Source organism: Dermacentor silvarum, chromosome 1, assembly GCF_013339745.2.
Source record: "Dermacentor silvarum isolate Dsil-2018 chromosome 1, BIME_Dsil_1.4, whole genome shotgun sequence".
Lineage (NCBI taxonomy): Eukaryota > Metazoa > Arthropoda > Arachnida > Ixodida > Ixodidae > Dermacentor > Dermacentor silvarum.
Window position 1 is genome coordinate 21,251,831 of NC_051154.1, and position 17,218 is coordinate 21,269,048.

The window sequence follows — 17,218 nt, forward strand, 5'->3', positions numbered from 1 at the left end:
GCATGCTGTGTCATTCATGTCATGACGCTCATGTCATGCAAATGTCATTTGTAATATGGCATTGATGGCATGACATGTCGTTCACGTTATGTATGCATGCATGTCATGCCCCCCCCATGTGTATTCTGGTATATACCCAGTTGAAGAAACGGCCATGACACCATCACGACGTAGGAGGATAGACACAGAGAGAAAGACAGACACTCAAAGCGCCCTGAATTTCGCGAATTAAAAAGTGCCGTGGGGGCAGCCACGCGGTCCGAGTATCACGTTTCCATCGCTGAGCATTGTACGTACTGGAGATTCGGGCAGGCAATCCACGTTCTCATTCCAGCAACACATTTATTCTAAGTTGAGCTAGCTTCCATGCGAAAAAAAAAAAAAAAAAAAACTCACGCCGTAACGATAGCAGTTCTTAGTGGTCTAGCAGAATATGATGGCTGTGTGGTTTATGCGCAAGAGGAGCGTCGACGTGGGCTGCATATTGTGGAGGGTGTTGTTGCTATGGTGTTGCGCTGCTGAGCACGGCGTTTGATCCCGGACGCAATCCGTTGGGTGCGGAATGCAAAAACGCTCGTGTACCGGTGCATTGGGTGCAATTGTCAAATTACCATTAAGCCTAAAAAAGTCGTTCTCTATGTCGCCACTAAATGATAAATGGTTTGCCTGTAGAAACAACTGTTCCTGTTTTCATTTTACTGCGTACTAAACCACGGCGCTTCTTTAGCAACTCTGAAATCATAGCGCGTATGACGAAGGCACGCCGCCGTGTCACCGCGCGCTGGCGCTCGCCGCCGAAAGTTCGCCAGTAAAGTTAATTCGCTCCATTTTGGCTGGCCTTTGCAGCTCCGTTTGCTGCGTCATGACAAGGAACTGTTCGGTAATTTCGAACACTCGAAACTAACCACATATTTGGCAACAAGCAGGGGTGGGACTCCTACGCCAAACTTCGCCCAACACAGAATGTTGACCCAAATTGCGCCACGCTGCGCCAGAACGGCTTCGGAATGTGCACCCGCAGTGTCCGCGAGCAGTGAGCGGATTCGTTTTGCGAAAAAGAGTGCAGCCGTTCGCATCCCGCTCATTTTGTCGTAATTTTCGCGCTTATAACACGACTTTTCCGCGCTTCCTGTAAGTGGCCAGCGCGCGCGCGGCCACTCCCTTCTGTTGTCGCTGCCATCGGAACTGCCAGGGCGGCTGTATTTAGTGTTTACTATTGACCCTTTTCGCGGCGATCCCGTGGGTGCTGCCATGTTTGCTCACGTGGTGACGCGTCCATTGCTTGCCTCAACTGCCTCCGTTGCCTCCTTGTTTACTATGGAAGTGTATGACGCCGGCGCGGCTTAGAAAACCTCTGTTTTCGGAGATATCGTGGACGGTGACTAGGTGGACGACACGAAGCCTTGATCACAGCTTCAGAGAACATGCAAAAGCCCCTTCGGAGCCGATTAAGCTATGTCCAAACGGCACAAGCAGCGCATATATGGTGCTTGGTCTATAAGCGGGGCTAAATATGTATTCCAAGCTATCCAAGCTTTCCGATTATGAATTCAGTCAGGATTAGCACGTTTTGCTCTTTGTTCGTTATTCGGCAAATATTTTGAAGCAGTGGCTTGTCAGTTTCTGACTCAGTGAAGTTCCTCGGTGCGGCCACTATCTGATTATTTTCTGCCTAATCGCTCGCGGGTTTGCTCAGTTCCAATAGATTTGTTCTTGCTGCGTACAAGGCTTAAAACATAGCTGTTTTGTACATTGTAATACCTTGTAGCCAAATATATATTACAGCTAGTAACTCGCTTACTCTTGTGGACCGTCAGGAAACATTCAGCTTCGACCATTCGTGCGCCATAGGTGTAGTCAGTCATTATTGTGCGTATACAGTGCGCATATATTCAAGTGTGCGCCCACTCACTCATTCTTGATACGTCGGCGATAGAGTGGGCGTAAGTTTTCCTGCCATTTGGGACAGATATGTACAGATAACGTGCGAAAAACTTACTATGACAGGAAGCGGCGCTACTCCCTTTGTCATTGTTTAACGAGTGGTACTCACTCTTGACGACGTTCTGGGGATGAAGCACTTTCTTTGTAGGTTAGCGATACAAGGCTGGCGGATGAGCGAATTTCTGTATCCTCGAGGAAAGCCGTACATCACGAAGTGCCGGTAACACGTTCGGACAGCTGCAGCAGCGGTCCGCGAACTTGGCCACACAGATTCATTCTAGCTGTTCCTTAACATGCCAGTCACTATTTTTGCAGCCAACTACTGCACACGTCTTCAATCCACATGATTCAATCTAGCATGATTGGAGCACAGTGTGTTAGCGAAAACTCAGTTGCATTTCGGACAGCTGATCGCACAGAAGCAAGGTAGAAGCGGTAATGGTTTCGTATTCGTGCGCGGTCGCTGAGGAGAGGCATGGCGCGCCGCCGTGAGCGCCATCTTGTTTCTCTAAAACAAACTGCTCCGCGAAAAGGGTCAATAGTCCGATACAAGTCAAGAGAAATGCGGCTTTTCCCCGTCAGAGGACCCCCTTCCAGCCAATGACGTCGCTGCGTGTACGTGACGTCGCCGCCGACCGCCTTACACCTACGAGTAGCGCTGTTGGAGCCAGGTCTCTCTGAGTGCAACCGCACGCATAAGTAGTTTCGAAGGACGCGTTTATTTTGAGCGAAAATAAAATCTTGGTTCAAATTATTTATTTGCCCGTTGCTAAACATGAGGTGAAAGCGCGTATTTGTCAATTGGAGCAGTGAATTGAATTCCAGTAAACTGCAGCGGCGGCTGTTTCCCGACGGCGCCGAGCGATGACGCAGAAGACGTAACGCCCGAGCGATCGTCGGTACCGAGTGTGTTAGAAACACTGCTCACAGCACACAAACGAAGGTTTTCCCGGAATTCACCTTGGGATATGACTGAACGGCACTAAAGTCAGATTGAGAGAGCACGATCTCACTGACGACGCCGATGGGTAGACGCGAACAGCGGAGGCGGCCATTTTGATAAAAGTCCGTAAGCGCGGAAGAACACGAAGAAACGTGTCGTCGGCCGCGACGTCACGTTGACACAGCGACACCATTGGCTGGAAGGGGGTCCTTTGACGAGGAAAAGCCGCATTTCTCTTGACTTGTATCGGACTATAGGATACGGTTGAGTGGGCTGAGCGGCGCAGGCGCTCCCTAGATGATGCGCAAAACAACGAAAAGTAAGCTGAGGGCACCGCGAGCGAACTAGATATTTCGCGCGCTGCAGCGCGTTCAGCGGGTGGCGCGTCTCTGTCCCCAGGGTCAGTATAACGTAAAGCTATTCCAATCTGTTTTTCAAGGCGTGAGCCAATATAATGTCGCAGTTTCGCCGGAAAGGCAAGTATCGATTGCGATAACAATTTTGTAGACAGCTATACGAAGTAAGGATCATCTGGCCGTATAAACTTGTAAACATTCGCCTACTAACTAATTTAACGAGCATGGTGTCACGCGTGCACAAGCAAACATCAACACATGTCACTCGATGTCCGCGGAAACTCGCTGTCGAAACGGTGCAGTGAGCAAGCGCGGCAGCAGCAGCAACGAGCGAGTTGACCTTCGTGCTGCTTCTCGCTTCAACGCGAACTTAGCGGCGAAAACACAGCGCACACGAAACTACAAGCACTCGCACTGTGCCCATCGCAGATCGCTTTCAAAATGGGGCCCTAGCGGCCGTGCGCGGCGCGCCATACGCAGCAGCAGCCGGAGTAGAACGCCCCCGTACCTTCCCTCCCTCGGTGCCTTGCGCGCGACGGACGACAGCGCGCTTCCTCACCGCTATCCTCTCGCACGCTTTCACTCGAACACACAGCATACGGTGCGCGGCAACGATGTTATCGCCCCAGGACTTTATACGGAACATCACGGCGACGACAACGGCAGAAATGCGCCTGGATTGTCCCTTTAATTGCTTTCGCAATAAAGAGGTCGCAGTTTCGCCCAAAAGGCGAAGCATCAGTTGCGATAGCAAATTAGTAGAGAGCTATACGGAGTAATGCTAGTAGTTTTATCGGCTGTATAAATTTGGGCACATTCGCTTACTAACCGAATTAACAAGCATGGTGTCAGCGTGCGCTGACACCAGCGCTGTGTGTTGTCTTTTTACTTGTGCCTTCTTGTGTTTCACGCTGCATCAAAAGGTTTCCTCATCAATCACCAACAAGCCCCCATCGCTACCCCTGTCGAACATATGCACGCCACAGATTGTAAATCAAGGTGTCTTCAGCAATACGGCTTGTCGCTATGCATTGATTCAATGCGAATCGGATTAATGTGGGCAGTTATCGTGAGATAGGATTGATCTTTTTTTCGGCAACCATTTATTTAACATTTTTCGAAAGCTAGTCTTACAACAGCCATTTATTCTTGAAAGCTTGTTTGCAACCAGACTAAATATGTTCAGAGATTATTTGCGCAGTTTTTAATGACAATTAGAGATCTGTTTATAAAACCAATCCTTTTTACCTTATAGTTAGCTGTCTTTTTCTTTTGCACTAGTCAGTACAGGCGTTGTACCTAGTTATACCGATATAAATATTCCTGCTTTAAATATATGCGTCTACGTTTGACTATTCGGTATTTACTATTCGTATTCGAAAAAGTTGATATTCGCCCACCTCTAGTTTTTAATACACTGCGCCCATTGTCCAAAACAGCTGCTTTACACCCTTTTCATAATCCTCAAGTGCGATTCGCTGCGTTGCACAACTAATTGTGGTTACGGTTCAAGCAAAGACGATGTGTCAGCTGTAGATGCTGGGGCTTCTCTCTTGCGCGTGGCTTCATCACGAGAGCCAATATCTTGAGTAACGCCGTAGTGAGGAACTTTGGATCAAATTTGACCACCTGAGGTTCTGCGTTCCTCCCTAATCGGAGTGTGGTCGCCGCGGCCGGGATTGAACCCGGGTCCCCGTGCTCAACAGCGCAACGTCATAACCGGCGTCAACGGCGTCATAACCGCAACGTCATCGCTGCGGGCGTCACGAAAGCCACGTATATGCATTTTCGATGTCATGGGACAAGCAAACTGCTCGTACGCACTGATCGAAAAAATTAAAAGATACTTCGGGGGAAAGCTATTTTTAGATTTAAAAAAAAAAAGGCCATTAAACAAGGCAAAAGCCACCCAACTGGGCGCTTGCTCGATAAAACGGGGCGATGCGCAATCAGTTTTCTCTCGGCCTACGTGCACGCACTTGAAGGTCGCCATGGTGGTTCCGTTCCAGTGAGCCCGGCTCTCTCGCCGATGCCGTTTTCGTATGCAATGTCGCTTTCGCTTTCTTTGCAAACACGGATGGGCACCGTTCGCAGCTGCTGGATGCGGTTCGGCCGACGCCACGTTGCGGCAGACGCCTCCGCGCAAACGCGTCACGCTTATTGCGCGCAGTTGTTTACCACACTTAATGAATGCGTGGCAGGGAGTTTTTTTACTTGGGCGCCTTCGGTGGGAGGCCACGGTTCGGGTGTACCTTCATTGCAGTTTCATCGTTTCAGCAATGCCTGAGGCACTCGTATCAAATGCATACCTACACGTTTTTCAGTAAAAGACCCGAGGGAGGTTTCACTTCCGGGCGTTTCGCTTTTTTATTTCCACGAGTAGGCGTTATTGCTTTCAAGAGAAATTGTGGAGGCTTTGTCATGAAATCTGATAGAATGCGGGCCTTTAATGGACTGTTTTGTTCCCAGCAGGTGCAATGAAGCCATGAACCCTTAGCATATATTTGTAACACATCGTACGTACTTGATCTTTGCCCAGGGTGCGTACAGGTCCTTGAAATCCTTGAAAACCCTTGAAATTGAAAAGTGTGTTTTCAAGGCCCTTCAAAGTCCTGGAATTTTTTCCTTCCTTGAAAATTCTTGAATTTCATGAGCAGTGCACTCTGATATCAACATTGGGACCTCCTTTCTGTGGTAGATCGGCGTAGATCTGACAAACTTCCCATTTCAGAAACAATGCGCCGGCGCGAGCACACATGGTTCCGTTTTGCAGAACTGCACGAGAAAAAATGAAAGGCTTCGCCGCGTCAAACCGCGAACGGAGCGAGAGACCCGTGCCGCGCGACGCTGCTGGCTCAGCTGGCAGTGTTTGCTTTCCTCACCCTATCGTTCGTTTCACTCTTCGCCCGTCGGCTTGCCTTCCCACTTTCACTCTTGCGCGCTAAGTGAAGCTAAAGACAGCAATAGTGCAGCAACTTTACAACTGATGCTCAGTGCCTTTGCAATAACATAACTGTATTTTCCGGTCAATAAGTCGCACCTTTGTGTAAGACGCACCGGTGCCCCCTCAAAACGGCAGTTTTTCCGAAAAAAAAAAAAAAAAACGTATACAAGTCGCATCGGTGTATAAGATGCACCTGTTCTTTCGGTAAGCAATTTAAACAAGTTAGTGACGTTTCGCTCCGGGAATGCGGGTCACGCGCAAGCGTATGGGTGCCATATATTTCCTCTCCAGGCGCATTTCTGCTATTGTGGTTGCCGCGATGTTTCGTGTAAAGTCCAACGGCGATAACATCGTCCCCGCGCGCCATATGCTGTATGTGCGAGTGAAAGCATGCGACGGTGAGCCAACTCGCGCAATATACATCTATTTGCTATAATATAATGTATGTGTAGCAAGACTACACCGAATGGTTTGGAAATGTTCTGTAAACTTGCCCAGTTAATACTGGAGAAGTCAGAGTAGCTTGGGTGCATTTTTGTGAACTTTTTTTTTTTGGTATTGTGAACTTGCAAAGTGATCAAGGCTAGACGTTAAGATCATTGAGATATACATTTATTTCTCTTTGGTTTGAATATTTTTGGTGAACTTTACCCACCCTATACTGGAGAAATCTCAGCCGCTGTTGTAAGCGTTCATTTTGTGTTGTGATCTTGAGAAGTTATCAAGGCTAGACATTTTTATTATAATTGTGATATACATTTATTTATTGCAAATGCAATAAAAATAGTCATTTTTGGAAATGTTAGAGTAAAGAAATCCTACTTTGGATGCTGCTTTGAGTCCTTGAAAACCTGTGACAGGTCCTGGAAAGTCCTGGAATATCCTTGAATTTTTTACTTGTAAACCTGTACGAACCCTGTTTACCGATACCTATCGACCGGTGCTGGCAAGGCCTTGAAGGAGCACGAGTGTAATCGGTCGGTCAAATGTTTTCTCGTCCTTCCTTGGAAACGGGGTTCGGTTGCCGTGTTGGTAGTTCGTCAATGAGCTGTTCGAGTAACTAAAGTTCTCTGAGCAGTTATTTTATAGCACACATTGGGCAAACGTGAAATCGAAGCCGTGCTCGAGGCATGTCTGCTAGGTAGGAATCCTGGTATACTGTAGCGCCAGTTTCGAGATGTTCCGAGACATTGACGCTCCACGTAGTTTCGTCCTGCGGTGCTTAGGCAGGTTTTGTGGGGAAATGTCCACGGTGAATGCCAGTACATTTCACCGCAGGTTATTAGCGGCCATCTCAAAGCTGGCCCGTTAGTCTTCGGATTCCTAATGAGCAGTCATGGCTTGAGCTCTGTCCCGCTTTAATTTTGCGAACGCATTGTATGTGTCGAGTCATTAGTGAAACGCGATTCTCGATGTTCGCGGCTACTGTTAATCCTGGTCGACGTTATGCTGTCGCAGATACCCAGTTTTTAACAATTGGACAGTCAAGAAGTAGCCCTCTCTGTCCAGTGCTTACCACGCTGTCTCTTCTGTCTGGTGCAGTGTGCTCAAGGATGTGTCCAACCGAACGGACTTCGGCAGGCGGCCGTGCGGCTGGAGGCGCCGATTGTTGGTCGTGGTAAGTGGATGTCTCACCCTCGCTCTTAATCGCCCCGACGTGCGACCCCGATCAGCCGCCGATAGCGCGCTGCACATGCAGATAGCCTGGTTTAAAGTTCCCGGCGGTAAACACGGTCGCCGCGACAGGCCTCTTTTTCTACACCCCCCCCCCCCCCCTCTCCTCCTCGCTTCCTTCTTGAGCACCGCCCCGCTGTGGGGATGTGTGGCGATGAGCTCGGGGGTGGTGCCGGTGTGTAGCGGGCGTTGAAGTGCCCGCGCCGTCTTGTGCAGGTGCTCCTTCGTGTAGTTATGGCCAACGTTAGACGAAACAGACCCCCACAGCCAGAAGCTGTGGGGGGTCTAAACTAAAATGTCAGTACAGGCAACAGATCACATTTAAATTCTACTCTTCAGAAATCAAGCGTGAATCGGTATAAGGTAATTGATAAATGGAAGGCTACGCATGTATGATAAAAATGGAATAAACATCAACTACAATATAATAAAGTATAAATGTCTAACAATAAAAAGATTGTTATAACATGATAATGGGGACACTTATAGTGAATTGAAAAAAAAAAATTGCTGGGGCTATTTGGTGCACATCGAGTGGTTGGGTCAGCCTAATGATACACAGGTACGACTGAAAGGAGCAAAGATTGTCTTTCAGACTCACCACAGTCTTAGCTGACGTTCGTCGTTGCCATAAGTTATGGCCAGTATGTATTATTATATCTCAAATTCTTTATTTTCAATAGTTGGATACAGCCGTCGCTGAGCACCTCGTAAATGCACGCTTGAGGACGCTGGGTGGCTAAAATGTTATTCCGGAACTGATCACCCCTGCGTCCCTCATAGCCCCACTGGGCATCATTTAGATGCAAAACTGCATTAATTATGCTTATTCTCATCTTGCAGTTGTCTCAAAATTGCAAAATTGTCACAATCGTCTCAAAGCCTGTAGTTCAACAATCGCGGCAGTTTTTTTTTTTTTTTCCGCAGAGCATGAGTGGTACGATTAGAATCTTGGTACCGCAAATTGTTTGACCGCCTGAATTAACCTTGTCGCTCTGTCTCTATCATTGTGCGTGCGTGCCTGTCCAGCCGTGAATACTGTTTTCAGTTATCTGCAACATATTGCCGAATTACGAGTTTGCATCTAGCTATTAAATGGACAGGTAGGCACAACTTTCGAGCCTAAGTGTGACGATTCTCTCACGAATTAAAGGAACATCGTGAAAAATATCTCAAAATGACAGATTTGGAGGCAGTCATGTACCGATCGCCGTAACATCGCAATTGTGTTAGGTGCCTTTTTTTTTATGACTATCCGCATCTGTGGTAAGGATTACAAGCCCAGTCAAGCCACGCTTGGTCGGCTCTTTGTCTGTGCTCCTGACATGTGTACACACAATGGTAAATAAATACTTGATTGATTGGTATATAGATATGGCGTTCTCAGCCTGAGCACAAGGTCGCGGTTTCGATTCCTGGCAATGGAGGGGGCATCCCTGCGATGGTCTTATGCAAGTGCGCCTGTGTACGCTGTCCAACCTCAACTGCCAAAAATGGTTCCTGCGGTTTTCTGTCATAACCCAAGGGCCGTATTTTCTAATAAACCATTTCATTTTCTACTTGTCATCAAGTCCAGTAACATTAAACATTAACATTAATTAAACATTAAACAGTAACACATTAAAGAATCTAATATCCCAAAGGCAGTTATATACACACTCTTTGAGCGTCGTAAACGCTTTAAAAACTGTCAAAAAATATAAAAACCCTGTAATTCTATCTCTTTACTCAGTACTATGCACCACCTATGCGTCCAAGCAACATATCGTGGTATGCTGGGTGCCGGGGCACCGAGAGATAGAAAGTAACGTGTTGGCTGACCAGCTAGCCACATCCGTCCACGCGAACGTTTCCAACTCTTCCACGACTGTCCCTGTAATGGACCTCAAGCCCACCCTAAAGGAAAAGCTGAGGGCTTATTGGCAGCGGTTGTGGGATAAAGCAACAGAAAATAAACTACATGTTATCAAGCCGTATCTTGGCAACTGGCCGCCGGTATCAAAGAACCGCCGCACAGAAGTAACACTTTGCAAACTTAGGATAGGACACACATAAAGTACACACGCTTACCTCTTGTCCGATGGTGATCCACCCACGTGTGATAAATCTGGTGAGCCACTTACCGTGCTTCACATCCTGCTGCAATGCACTGAATTGAACGCTAATCGGAAAAAGCATTTTCCATTACCACACCGGCAGCAAATTCCACTTCATCCTCTAATGATCTTAGGTATAGAACCTCTCTTTAAACATCAATAATTGTTGGAATTCTTAAAAGATGTACACAGTTTTCATGTTATAGCCCCAGGCAATCCGTAGCAGGGCCTCTTAACAGAGGTTTCTGCTGCGGTAGCTGCATTAAAGAAAGCACCTGCCTCACAGCCTTTGGGCTCAAAGGCCTTAAGGAGGCATACATGCTATTTCCATCCTCTTGCACTTTAGCCTCATGATCACTTGTCATTCGTACTGTACCCATAGACCACTCCGCATATCACTATCATAATTTTATACTATATATCGTTTTACGCTTCTACGATAGCGATTGATTTAAGGCCACTTTACAGCCATGTTGCATCCTATCATCGCAACTAATCAATCAGCGCTTAACACAACATTATCAGTCATGGCGCTCTTTGGCCATACCTGGCCCTTGCGCCACAAAAAACCACATCATCATCATCATCAAGTCCAGTAACACATTTCGGTGCCAGGAAAGGCGGCAGGAATGGGCAGTGATATATCGATCATCACACAGTCAGGCATCACGTTGAAGGTTTTGATGCAGAACATGATAAATAAAAAATTCTTAAGAGACGAAACAGTTCTGGAAGTTGACATGTTCTACCACGAAGCGCTTTTTTTTTTTTTTTGCATTGTCTGGTTCTTTTTTCTTTGTTCAACATTTTGTTCGCAAAATTGTATTCGTATCGATATTACCCCACAAAGCCTAACGGATCATTTTTGGTACGCTTAGCTTGATACCTGAAAATTGCGATTGAAAGGGCAAATCCGGCGATTTTTCGACGACGTCTAGGTAATGGCGTTTTAGTTTCCTGGGACGTCCCCCGCCCTCCATGTCACGCGTCTGATAGAATTGATCCGCAAGTTCGATAATAATTTAAATAAGCAAGAAAGCGCAAAAGCGAAACCGAAACCTGACCGAACAGCCCAGCAGACATCGTGTGACGTCACGAGCGGCACACCAGCGGTACCCAGCGGGGAAGGCGTGCAAGGAATGCCGGTCCCACCAGCGCGGAGAACGAAAGCGGTGAAGAGTATACGCTCGCTGATTCGTGACCGCGCCGGATTATTAGTACAATGTCTTCGGGTGACCATGTCACCTGCACCAGCTTTTCGGAGCTGTCAATAGTGACCGCTATGATTCCGACGAATTCAATAGCCATGAATCTTTTAACAACTACTTTGTGCTTAATCTCGAAACTGGTTCAGTCCTGAGAATTCGTTCCAAGTAGATACGCCTTGCGAACTCAGCGGCTATAATTCGTAGACTGAAAGATGTGCCGTAAAATAATTAAGTTAATTAGCGTAATTATGGTAATTATTCAATTAGGCGTTTTGATTTCTCGCGGAAGTAATGGCCGCCTCATCGAGTAGTTTAGATCAAGGATTATAATTGTGCTATCTGCCACGGGCAATTTTTAAAAAGTTGATGCAGCTAAAATGACACCCTGTATACAGGGTGTCCCAACTATCATGCACCAAGATTTAAAAATATCCAAATGCCACGTAGTTGGGACAGAACCAAGGTAATGTTGCCGTCGCTAGGAGATAATTTTTTTCATTCCGCCTAATTGCATAATTAGTCTAAATAAATAATTAATCAACTTGTCAGATATTATAATTAGATGAAAAGTGTCAATGAAAAAATTGTACAGCAACACAAAAAACTCCCGATACAGCTTTCTGTAGCTCAATACGTGCTACATAAAAGTTTTTTCTGAGCGTGAAAGAAGCTCGCGAATACGCGCAAAGTGCCTCGAGCGACCAGTCACGCGGCAATTTTGCGTGTATTACGTACAGTTTTCCGTTCTAATTTCTTTTTTGTATTTTTGTAAATATCTCCATTTATTTATTTATTTATTTATTTATTTATTTATTTATTTATTTATTTATTTATTTATTTATTTATTTATTTATGGTCATTTTATCATATCACCTATTTTCGTTTTGTTTCCGTTCTTTGCATCGAATTTAGTGTCTCTGAACTTACTGAATCGCCTAAGCCCTAGGGTGCGAGATCGGAGAAGGAGCCGCGACTACGCCCGCCACTGAACTTACGCTCTCCGTGCGAATGGGACGGACGGAACAAAAATTCGCAGGGCCGGTATTTTGTAGCGATGCCTTATGACTTACTCTATACTAACTAGTCTTATCATCCGTCGCTCTGACCACTGACAAAGCGCGAAAAGGCATTATTACCGGAAAGGCATCGCTACAAGATACCGGCCCAGTGCACGCAAATCTCAGAGGCCATGCGGAGGCCCTCGGATTCGATGTGGGCGATTCAGGGGAGGTGGCTCGCAGGCGCTGGTCGAGGCAACGGGAGAGAGGGCAGGGAGGCCCCTAGCTTGCTTCCTCTCCTACCATCGCCTCGCGACATTTCGTTTGCGTTTATTTTTGCCATTACTGAACCACCTTTGCAAATTCTTGCGGTAGAGCGCTCCTTGTACGGCGCTTAACAACTTAAGCTTACAATTTAACAACTTGGCCCGGGACGCCCTGGAAGTAGCGCAGCCATAACTTGTTTCTCTCCGCTTCGGGAGGGAGCACTGTAAGCAAGATGCGAGTGCATCACCTAATTTTCACCGGCATAGGCCATCGTTGCCACAACAAATAAAAGGAGCGTACGGCGTATTCCCAACCTACTCTTCCCCTGCCCTTACGGATCCAATTCCTTAGGGTAGACACTTTTTTTCTTTTTAGCTTATTTAAACTAACGTTTCCACAACAACCGAGACGTCAGTGTCGACGTCGCGTTTAGTGTATGGCCGCATTTGGTTTGCATTCGGTTCGCACACTAGCCGTTTAGCTTTTCTGAAACGCGAATAAACTCCACCCTTGTCGCGCACTGTGGGCCATTTGATGAAGCGCTCGCTAGCCGTTACCTTTCGGGCAGCTGTAACGGCCTTTATCCGACGTGGTCGGGCCTGGATAGGATCAGCTGCGATAACACTCCAGCTATGTAAAAGGACGCGCGTGTGTTTGGCCGCAGTATCTCGCAGGAAGTTGAAACCGACGCGCTGTGCTGTTGCGGTCGGGAAGGCAGTTTTATGCGTTGATCACGTGACGGTGAACGCCGTGGTATTGGTGGTGTGCGAGTCGTATAGCGTGGTCGTGATTTATGATTGCAATCTGTGAGCACGTATTAAGATTAGGCTTCACGACGTGGTTTCGGTTCCTGAACTTGGCCTAGCGAGTGCAGTTTAGAGCAGCGTGAGGTCACAGCTGAGTACTTGTGAACAGAATGAGGCGCTTAAAGCTGGCTGCGGCGCCCCGTGTATGCGGTCCATAGGGAATCGTGTATATCACCTCGGCGCGGTGTGAAGTACGGTGAAACCTCTCTAAGACAGCGTGAACTGTCGGGTCCTGCTACGGCTTCCGAATAAGCAACTGAAGCCATGGCTTTCTGAAACCAAAACCGCTCAAAGGAGAAAACTTGGTAATAAATGTTTGGGTGCGTATTCTTGCAATTCTGTGCCGCGCGCCATTTCTGTATTCAAACCACGGGAAACTGAAAGCGTGCTTCCTGTACTGCAGCACCACGTCGCGCGCTTTCAATGCACCAGACAAAACGCACCCCCGTTGGCTTCCGCGCATATTTTCAAACGATCGAGCTAGTGCCCATTTATCACCGGGACCTCCATGGGACCTCCATGGGCGACGTTCTCGTGTGCGTACTAGGTCCGTCCGCGGACTGGTCCGTGGGCAGTGACAGAGAGAATGGTCACGTGCTGATACGGCGCACGCTCTTCCGCGTTTGCGTCGCGAGCTTGTCATGTTCCAGTGGCGGTGAAGAGTGGCAGCCGGGGACGGATGGGCGCCGACCGGCGGAACTCTGTCGTGACGCGTGCCTCTGTGTGCGGCACAAGGACTTTGCTTGCCTGCACTCTGGAAGGGCCCGGTGCGCCTTTTTGTGGACCATAGCATTCGCTTAAAGGAAAGTTTTTTTTTTTTTTTCTCCGGGTTTGGTTTGTCGCAGTGAAGCCAGGGCTGCTCGCTCTGGACGAAGAGGAGAGAGCGCGTGGGTGCACAGCTCGGCTGCGCTCCGACGAGAACCTCCTGGGCAGGCAGCGACCGTGACGCGAAAGTAGAGCGGCTTGCTACGAAGCTCGAGGGCTCCGGTATAGAATGATTCACGTTACGCGGTCGAAGTAATCCGGTTGTTTTTCTTCTTTCTTTTTTTATGTGTTAGCATTTGCAGTGTCTAAGTGGGAAAAAAAAAAAAAAAAAACGTGTGCGCGTCAAGTGTGGGAAAGCCTTGAGTCAGGTGGTAGAGCGGATGGGAAAGCTTAGAAGGGTGTATATGTGTCTGGTGTGTCTGTGCTATATACATGCACACCGGGTTTTATTTTAACGCTAACATAATTTTTTTTTTGTTCACCTGGGGCATTTAGCACAAATCTACTTTTTGAGCTGGAATGCTCGAAAATGTATACACTATTTACAATGGAAACTAATACACATAATTGACTAATTAACAAAATTTCGCTCTTTTTATTTTGAACTAATTACTTTTCCGCACATATTGTAATGCACGAATTGAAGCCAGTGATTTCACAAGGCACATCCACTTGGAACGAATTTTCAAAACTAGCACCAGTTTTGAGTTAAGCGCAGTCAAACTTGCCGTAAAAGTGCACTGTTCCACTGACCTTTCTTGACAAAAAGCTTCTGGAACACCAATGCATTTCGTCGCAAGACCCGCCGTGATTGCTTGGTGTTGGGCTGCTAAGCACGAGGTCGCGGGATCGAATCCCGGCCACGGCGGCCGCATTTCGTTGGGGGCGAAATGCGAAAACACCCGTGTATTTAGGTGCACTTTAAAGATCTTCAGGTGGGCCAAATTGTCCCGGAGTCCCCCACTGCGGCATGCCTCATAATCAGATCGGGGTTTTCGCACGTAAAGCCCCATCATTAAATATTTGTCGCAAGTTTTGGGAGCGCGCATCTCGTCCTGCAGTGGACATAAAGATATGACGATGATGATCTCGAAACTGGTGTCATCCTCAGAATTCGTTCCAAGTGGGTATGATTTTAGCAGTCAGTGGTTACAATTAATAAATTGCAATATGTGGCTTAAAGTAATTAGTTAAAAGTTAATTATCGAAGATTGTTAATTAGTCAAATGTTCGCTTTCATTTTTTGTGCAAATAATGTGTTTTGAGAGTAACGTGGCTCATTTAGTAGAATTGTGCTACATCTCTGTGATGGTTTTCTTTTTAAACTGTTAACAATAAAATGAAACGCCCCGTGCATTATGTAATTAGTTGCAACGGACAGTGGTCTGCTCCGGACCACCGTCACTTCGCTCCTCGAAGAGACAGGACATGTGTCGAACTTTGCAATGTGGGGTGAACGCGGTTTAAATCGCGGATCCGGTACATCAGAGAGGTGCGACGCAACGCCAAAGCATTTCTGTCGCATTTACCGCTAAAGCGACACCGAATTGTTTGCTACCAGGTTGCGGCGCACTTCTGGAAGTTTTCGCAGAGTATAAAGGTGCTCGTGACCTCCTAATAAGCAAACTGCCAGCTAAGCCTCGCGCATGGCGTGTTAAGTCATTTCGGAGGGCCCGGCCATGCATGATTCGTGATGGGGCGGCGCTTGGAGCGGGTGTTCTTTGCTGGCGGCAGCAAGTTAACCCTACAGCTGGAAGAGCGTTGTGCGGATGAAGCGGTGCATTTATTTCTGGATTGGCCCACTCACGCTACCGATTGCGTTGCTACCGCTATTGTGCCACTAATTCCTCCCTATGATCGTGCATAGTGAGCTAAACGCAGGCGCGAAATTGACATGGGGTGACACGCGCTGTACTAAAGTTTTAGCGCTGCCTTTGGGACCTCGCGCAAATGCGTGCGCCTAAGTTGCTGCTGTATTCGGCGGAGCTGACTGCACAATCCTCTTACAATAAATAGGGGAGGTTAAACGACAGGATGAAATCGATTGCTCCAAGTGCGCTGGCAGCACAAAGAGCGTTCTCTTAAGTCCGCGCGTGCGTGTGGGTCAATAAAATCGGGTGGGTGGGTGAGAGAGAAAAGAAGCCTACGCAGGTAACCACTGCAGTGGGAATTCACCCAAATCACGCATGTCGGTTAACTGCCCAGAAAGGCAATTCGTCCGGGCTCGCGCTGATGTCCGAGACCTTGTGCTTCCCACGCCTGCGCGACTGCCGGCTCCAATCGCGAGCTGCCTTTCGCGAAGAATGGTGGCGTGTCCGCGCGCACCTACATTCCCGTGGGACTGCTGGATGGACTCCGAGCCAACGGCGGTCGTCTTTCGCCCGGGGCGTCTTCTGGCGCCGTCTTTGGTTTCCGCCGGCCGAGGCCCGGAGCCACCCGATCGCAGGAAGCGGGCCGTGCTTGGCGGTGCCGCTGGAGGCTTCCTTTGCCTGGCGACGTCGCGAAGGGCTCTGTTTGCGCGCTTCCTGTGGGCTCAGCTGCCCATCCCGCTGATGAGAGCGCAAGTGACGATAATTTCCTTGTGGCTTTTGCCACACTCCTTCAAATTTATTTCACTGGTTGTGTCCCGGAGAAATGCGTATGTGGCATTTCAACAGTGGGGCGGATGTGTTGCCTTCGACAATCTTTTTTTTTTTTTTTTCCTCGCAAATCCCGTGTTCCGAAACTTTTTGTGATCGGAACCCTTGAGGGCCCTTAAACGTGTAACGTCTCAACATTGAGAGCACCCTAGGGGTCTGCCAGAAATATTGCTTTTTTTTTTTTTTCTGGCAGTGCGAATGTTAAACCGCTCGAATTATCTCGTCATTACGTCGTCTGTTTCGTTACCAGTACCCTTCACATGAGCGAATTCGCCCCGATATTAACGTGGAAGTTTTCTGACAATCTCTGTACGGACCTCCCTTATTGCTAGAACTTGTGCAGTCAGGACGTGGTCAGGACTGCCGAATGCAGCAGCACATATACACCAATATATATATATATATATATATATATATATATATATATATATATATATATTACAGAAAGCCCGCGAAATACAAAAACAAGCGCGTGTTATCGAAGTTTGCCTCTCCTATGTAAATGCAGCCCCTGTTCTGTCCCATCAATTTGTCGACCTCGTACTCATCACTAAAGGCTCATTCACGCTATGCCGACA

The 17,218-nt window shown here is 47.6% G+C and overlaps 1 protein-coding gene across 5 annotated transcripts in view; it reads left to right on the forward strand.

Annotated features, from left to right (window-relative positions):
* Nucleotides 1-17,218, forward strand: part of LOC119457815 (M-phase inducer phosphatase 1-B) — a 121,488-nt gene that overhangs the window by 35,666 nt on the left and 68,604 nt on the right. For all 5 annotated transcript variants that reach the window (XM_037719561.2, XM_037719553.2, XM_037719580.2 and 2 more), the window contains one exon: nucleotides 7,730-7,805. In XM_037719561.2, coding sequence (XP_037575489.1) covers nucleotides 7,730-7,805 — 76 coding nt within the window. The remainder of the gene's footprint in view (nucleotides 1-7,729; nucleotides 7,806-17,218) is intronic.